This window comes from Columba livia, chromosome 21 (assembly GCF_036013475.1).
Source record: "Columba livia isolate bColLiv1 breed racing homer chromosome 21, bColLiv1.pat.W.v2, whole genome shotgun sequence".
Classification (NCBI taxonomy): domain Eukaryota; kingdom Metazoa; phylum Chordata; class Aves; order Columbiformes; family Columbidae; genus Columba; species Columba livia.
In genome coordinates, this window is record NC_088622.1 from 173,976 (window position 1) to 181,584 (window position 7,609).

The following is a 7,609-nucleotide window of genomic DNA, read 5'->3' on the forward strand; positions in this document are numbered from 1 at the left end:
TAACTTTGAGAGAAATTCGGAAGACAAAAATGCTACCGTGCACACTAAAAATACACCACACGTTGTCATTTGGTTATATAGAACATATACCACACGTACGTTACAGTTTGTGCGCAGTGGGCAGAAGCAGCATCTTCAAAAGAGGGACTCGGCAGCAAGTGCCCAAGTCACGGTCAGTTTTTCCCTTTGACCCACTGAGTCTCCCAAAAGGCTATTCTCAGTACACTCTGAAATGCAGAGTGTATATAAGGCAATGCAAGCTAGCAGCAGGAGAACAACTTATTTCATATATAATCCCAAAAGGCAGCTATTTCAGTGTGTAAAACAGACCTAATAACCACGTTATGAAGCTGAATGATTCGCTAAAATGAGAAATTCCAGGTTAAAGCTAACTTCTGAGGTGTTAGGACAGGTATCTGCTAAACCGACAGTGACAGCAGAGCAAAACCCCCAGAACTCCTACACGAGAAGCTGGACCCTATCGGAGAAGTCAACACTGCAAATATCTTTTTTCTTACACCAGCCAACATATATTAATATAACTAATTGAAACAAGATATGAGTCAAATTCTAGTAAAATCCAAGGAAAAGCTGGACACTTCTATAATAAAAGGCTCATCTGCACTTAGTGTCAATACAAAAACGTTCTACTGCAAAGCTCTCTCCATGCAACCTGAATTAAAGCAAAAAATTACCCTAAAAGGTATATCCTGGTAAAAAGTCCCTCATACAAATGCGACTGCTAACCCACACATTTTCTGAAATTCCTGCTTTCGCCAATTGTCACGATACTTGACTAAGATAACAACTCATGCTCGCTCATCATAAAGCACTTTAAAACAGGGGAAAGAGTTTTTGCATTATAGATTAGATTTCATCCTTACTATTTTACTCAGGTGGATAATTTTGGGGGTGTCTTTGATTAGTTTTTCTTGTGTTGTTGCTTCTTTTTCAAGTTTTCTTGACTTCATCAGCAACTTATTCTTCACCTTCCAACAGTCCCAGCTCACCGGGGAGGTCCCGTACGATTGGAAATTGGCCAATGTTACCCCAGTCCACAAAAAGGGCGGCAAAGCTGACCCTGGCAGCTCCAGGCCCATCAGCCTGAGCTCAGTGCCTGGCAGGGTTGTGGAGCAGATCATCCTGAATGGAATCACACAGCACCTTCAGGATGGACAAGGGATCAGACCCAGCCAGCATGGGTTTAGGAGGGGCAGGTCCTGTCTGACCAACCTGATCTCCTTTGATGCTCAGGTGACCCACCTGGTGGATGAGGGGAAAGCCGTGGATGTGGTCTATCTGGACTTCAGCAAGGCCTTTGACACTGTCTCCCATAATATACTCCTGCAAAAGCTGGTAGCCCATGGCTTGGACAAGTGGGTTGAGAACTGGCTGGAGGGCCGGGCCCAGAGAGTGCTGGTGAATGGGGCTGCATCCAGCTGGCGGCCAGTCACCAGTGGTGTCCCCAGGGGACAGTGTTGGGGCCAGTCCTGTTTAACATCTTGATTGATGATTTAGATGAGGGGATTGAGACCATCATCAGCAAATTTGCTGCTGACACCAAGTTGGGAGGGAGAGTCGACCTGCTGGAAGGCAGGAGGGCTCTGCAGAGGGATCTGGATAGACTGGAAAAATGGGCCCATTCCAATGGGATGAATCTCAACAAGGCCAAGTGCCGGGTCCTGCACTTTGGCCACAGCAACCCCCTGCAGCGCTCCAGGCTGGGCACAGAGTGGCTGGAGAGCAGTCGGGCAGAAAGGGACCTGGAGGTACTAATTGACAGGAAGCTCAACATGAGCCAACAGTGTGCCCAAGTGGCCAAGAAGGCCAACGGTATCCCGTCCTGTATCCAAACCAGCGTGGTCAGCAGGACAAGGGCAGTGATCCTTCCCCTGTACTCTGCACTGGGGAGGCCACACCTGGAGTGTTGTGTTCAGTTCTGGGCCCCTCAGCTCAGGAAAGAGATTGAAGTGCTGGAGCGGGTCCAGAGAAGAGCAACAAGACTGGGGAAGGGACTTGAGCACAAGCCCTATGGGGAGAGGCTGAGGGAGCTGGGCTTGTTTAGTCTGGAGAAGAGGAGGCTTAGAGCTGAGCTCAGCACTCTGTAGAACTACCTGAAGGGCAGTTCTAGCCAGGTGGGGATTGGGCTCTTCTCCCAGGCAGTCAGCAATAGGACAAGGGGCCATGGGCTTCAGCTCTGCCAGGGGGAATTTAGGCTGGATGTTAGAAAGCAATTCTTTGCAGAGAGAGTGGTCAGGCATTGGAATGGCTGCCCAGGGAGGTGCTGGACTCACCGGCCCTGGAGGTGTTTAAACTGAGATTGGACATGGCACTTAGTGCCATCATCTAGTCAATGGGCTGGAGTTGGACCAAGGGTTGGACTGGATGATCTCTGAGGGCTTTTCCAACCCAGTTGATTCTGTGATTCACGAGCCACCATTTTCAACCAAGAATAGTTGTTCCTTCTGATAATTAAGGATAATCTTTTGTGACAGGGTAACAACCATACAGAGTTTGTTCAGTAATTTATCTGGACTACTGCTGCCCTGTTATTTTAAACTGAAGCACTTGAAAGAAAGTCTATTAGTATAAATAAGAATTTTAAAAAGTTTTCCCACATAACGCTGGTTTTGATAAAAATTAAAACAGTTTCTTGCAAATCAGTTTCCAAGTTTTCCAAGTGCATTTCACATTTACTTCCCTCACCTATGTGTTCAGGGTTTTGCACCTTTGTTTAGGATGAGCTGTTTCTTTGCTTTGCACGATGACGCGCGAACTCTCCCCTGAGGAAAATGCCTTTGACATTTCGGTAGAGGAAAGAGTGTCCAAGAGACAGCTCCAAATCTGAGTAAAGGCAATAAGGTGCAGGCAAGCTGCCCAACGTCCACATGACGCACTCCACGATGGCTCTAAGAGGCTGAGTCTCCCTTCAGAGAAGACAAAGGACATGAGCTGCTCGTGAAGAGTGCTTCATTAGCTTTCCTTGGAGGATGCTCAGAGCAAATATTGATAATGCCATTGTCATTGATAGTTCACTGAAGGAGAAGCATTTGTACAGAGCATCCAGCACCAACAGTAACATCATGCATCAAATCAGACCTCATTACTGTCCGCAGTTTTGGAACGAAGATTTGCATGACTCAGACGAAGAGAGAGATTTCCTCTCTAGCTACTTATTCCTCTCACAGGGAAGCACAGGGAAAGAGGCATATAAAATGTATTAGGTTAATTCTGCAGAGATATTATTTTGTCATATCCACTCGCTTTAGCAGAGACCAGAGAAACGGGATGTGTAGTTCAGACACCTGCAGCCCGTGTTCTATCAGCCAACACCAGACCTCTCTGTATGCGCAGAAAGATAGAAAAGCGGAGGCTGGAAGGACCCCTGAAGGTCCTCTCAGCTCTCCCACTGCCCAGCCCTGCACTCAAAGCAGAGCATTTGAACTTACACTGGGATGCTTGTCGCCTTGTCAAGCTTAGGTTGGAAATCACGTCCCAGTCCACCCCCGAAGCTGCTCAAACCTGACTGGACACACTCCTGGGCACGCTGCTCTGGCTGAGCCTGCCTTGAGCAGCAGGCTGAGACCGCGCAATGTCCAGAGGCGCCTTCCAGCCTCGCGAAAAAATGAAATTGTAACTAGAGAAGACAAAATACGCTAGATGGAGAGAAATAAAGACTAAAGTGATGCGACTGCATAAAGCAGCTACTGTGTTAGCATTAAATAAAAGCAAAAGGCAAACGGCAAGAAAAACTAGCTAGTGCACACAGAATTAAGTTGCCAGTTCCAACTGAAAGAGAAGATAAGCAAAACTGAAAAGGGTCTCCCAGTCTGGTGAGGGTCCCGTGATTAATGTCAACCACAGCAGTTTTTATGCACCAAGTCAGTCTCCAGGTGGAAGCTCCACTTCCTTTGCCAAGGCAGCTCTCTAGAGCCACACAGGATGGGGTCTCCTCAAATAAACAGATAGGAAACGCTGTGAGAAGAAAACCCAAACAACTCCCCTAGCATTCCCTTTGTAAATTAACTCGATACCTTCGCTCCCCTTCTCTTTTACCTTTTCTGGCACGAGAACCCCAACTACAACACAACACATCCATCTCACAGAAGGGAAAAAAAAGAAAAGGTGCATTTCATATCAGACGCTTTGCGTCAAGCTTGCTAAGGCTCATCAATCAGCTGTCTTATTGCCCTGGTCATTTCAACCAACGTCTGACCCTTTTGTTAACTCATGATTTATAACTGGAAGTTTTTTGGTTTTTTTAATGCCAGATTTATAAACTTCACTGTGCTTGGTTTGATATAATATCCATTTTGTACACCAAGCTATAAGACAGTAAATTTATTGTCTATGAACTGTTACCTTGAAAAATTACATCAATGCAAAGTGGTTTCCATTTAGAATCAATGGGCAATAAATTCATTGGATTTTTTTTTGAAAGGGGGAGAGAACATGATGATATTTATGAGGTCATGAGCAGCTATATAATGGGTGAAACTGGGAGCAGAGACAACAGTCAGACCGTTCAGAGTGACGGGAGTAGACAAAGGCGAAATATATTCAACACAGCAAGGATGCATAAGCTAATATTCTGCTGTCTCACTATCATCAGCTTCTCCTGCCCTCTGTTGTCTCTCCCCATCATCAACGGCAGCGAGATGTCTTACCAGCTCTCAGGTAAGAGTCTTCTGATTTTAATAGTCAGAAAGCAGGGGCTGGAGCAGTAAAACCAGAAGAGAGGCAGGTGTGTTTTCCAGGGGGCCTTGATCTGTGCAGATCAGCTGTAGAAAAAGCAGGAATTACTTGGGGACACCGGCAGCGCAAGTGACATCATTGGTAGGTGGGTGCTAGTCTCGTAAAATTAGGAGTTTGGGTGCCCTAAATATTTCTTCCTGCTGCTTTGAGATCCAGGACGCAAAGGTATCCGAGTGTCCCAGCACCAAGCGAGAGCTGGCTCATACAGCGTCTGCCTTGGAAGCAGCACCAGTAGGCACTGGGTAATTTAAAGAAACTTGGTTGTACTTCCTCCCCCCTTGTCATGCTTTAAAATGAGCTAGGCTTAGCTGAGGTTTTCTTTTAAAAGAGGGAAACCTATGCAAAGATTAATGCAGTTTTACTTAGATCAAGAACAGGCAAGTCTGTCTTATACTACAAAAAATAGCAAGGTATTGAGCATGCTACCTGTTCGCACTAATGCAAACTAATCCATTCAGTCCAGTGAAAGAATAAATCTTTGCTTGAAAAACCTGTCCCCAAATTCTGAAATTATAGTGTAAGTCCAAGACTGAAATGGCTCAGTCAAAACGCAAAACAGAGTCTGGAAGGTTACTGCCACCAGACCTGACCTGTGCTGGAAGACTTTCTTAAATGAGTTCTGAAACAACAAGCAAATCTAACCCAAAGCTATTGCACAAAGCTCACGATTAAAGAGTGGCTGTTCTTACCTGCCTTGCAGGTGCAACAGCTGTTGTGCTGATTTAGCGGTACCAGGAGTCCTTAGTTTGCTTCGAAAATCTTGGACTCGCTAAGCCAGCATCTTCTCAAGCCAGCCGTCCACTATGTAACGTGCATTTACAGGCAACCCTGACTCAGTATGGATAACATCCATCGCATCACCGGCTGAACATGCTGGCTGCAACAATTACTGCATTTGTTTGAAGACATCCATTAGGCTTATTAAATCTTCCTTGCCAATATAAAGAGTTTCTGGGCTGGGTAAGATAGAAGTAGAACTGTGTAAGAGAGGGTTGGTTTGTTGTAAATCTCGAAGCAAATTTACCTGCTAAGAGTGCTCTGAATTATAAAATAATACAAGGCTACAGATACTAATTGCCTCCACATAGCACAGAGAAGTTACAATATTCTTATTCAGTCTTATATCGAAATCCCCACTGCCCTTTGCAATTGTCCTCAGAAATCATCTGAGACAGACTGAAACAGGGATTCAAAGTAAGACTCTTACCATATGCCCATTTCTGTCATGTTCCATTTGCAGCTGATGAAGATTCAAGATTAAATCTGGAGCAGCTGGGCAGCCCAGGAAGCGCTTCCCTGCTTCACTTTCTGCCAGAGCTCCTGGGCACCCTGACTGACGACAACAAAGCAGGTGAGGATTTACCACAGCAACAGAAAGTGCAGAATTGATAGCAACAGGCGGTTTGGGGGCCAACAGCCATAACAGGTGCCTGGTGGAGAGGACGGAGCAGTCGGCATCCGCAGAGTCCCAGACCCTGCTGGAACGCTGTGCCACAGGACCCGGCCACGCTGCAGCAGCAGGGTTTTCTGGCTGGTCCTCTGAACATTCCTGGTCAAGACTCTGCTGGCCGTAGCACTGTGGCACACGAGAACGAGTTGCGTAGGTTCACCATTTCTAAACAGTAAAGTATTTCATTATGTCTCCCCTCTACCAGGTCTTAGCCCCAGAAACTACAACCCAAGGGAAAATACCAAAGAGGTAAGTAAATCACCATCCGTCAACAAAACAAGAAAAATAAGACTTCACATTTTAAACTACACTGAATTGTTACTGAGACATCATTTAAGATCCACAGACTTCATGAGCACTATAGACTAAAGTATGCCGGTGTTCTTAGAACAGGAATCGCTTAGCAGTTAGACCAACAGAGAAAACAACCAACCAACCCCACACCAAAACCAACAGCAAGTAATCCAGAGCCTTTCATTCTAAACCCTCTACTTTTCTCCCCATAAAACCAGCTTTCTAAACAAAGGCCAGGTTCCAGCTACAACAGGCCAGGTCAGGACATTAACCAGTATTAGCTGCATGTCACTTTCCCCCCTACTTTAACACAAGCTGCACAGTGTTAGCAGACTTGTTACGAAGCATTAGGCAAATGGAGAGCATCATTCCTGTTTGCCTGCCTGCTGAACTAAGGCAGAAGACAGGGACCAGCTTCAGTGCACCAGCCGCCGCCACCGGGCACGCTGCGCGCTGCCGGGCGGCCGGAACGCGACGCTGGGCGAGCTGGGGCAGTGAAGAGCACACTTCGCTCTCCTGCTGGGAACGTTCACCATCCAACAGTAACCTCTCTAACGCTGTTTGACTTCAGGCTTCCTATGGAAACCATCCTCGAATCGCTTTGCTGGGCCGCTTCTTGACCCAGAAGGACAGGAAACAGTATAAGAAACGTGGGAATCTTTCTGAGTGCTTCTGGAAATATTGCGTGTAAACAGATGAAGAAACCCTCCCCGACTCGGGCTGCATCATTTATACAGATGTCTGAAAACTTGTATATAGAGTTGCTTGATCTAAAATGAGAATGAAGAAATACAAAGATAGCTCCTAACTTTAGACTCTCTGCTACTTGGAGATCAATAAATTCTTGGTGTTTTGCAATTATGCTGTGAGTGGTGTAGTATTTTCTTAGAGTTCAGCACAAGAGGAAGTAACAGGACAAAGAGATGAATATGCAACATGAAGGGATCTCAGGCAGGGAAAACAAGAGTCCCAAGAGACATGCCTGCAAATTAAACCTGGGAGTTGCTCCTTTGTACTTCCTCTAGAACACAAACTTGAGCGTGGTGGGGCCCCAGAGCCCCACGGGTGTTTATTATTTACCTTTTCTAAAAAATCAGCGCAGACAGAAGT

At 46.1% G+C, this 7,609-nt stretch overlaps 1 protein-coding gene across 1 annotated transcript; it reads left to right on the top strand.

Moving 5' to 3' along the window:
* The first annotated feature begins 4,527 nt into the window (after positions 1-4,527).
* Positions 4,528-7,238, top strand: UTS2 (urotensin 2). Its single transcript, XM_005514339.4, has 4 exons — positions 4,528-4,677; positions 5,996-6,106; positions 6,411-6,454; positions 7,071-7,238. The coding sequence occupies exons 1-4, from the start codon at positions 4,575-4,577 to the stop codon at positions 7,188-7,190; spliced, it is 378 nt and encodes a 125-aa protein (XP_005514396.3). The 5' UTR covers positions 4,528-4,574; the 3' UTR covers positions 7,191-7,238.
* Positions 7,239-7,609: the final 371 nt, after the last annotated feature.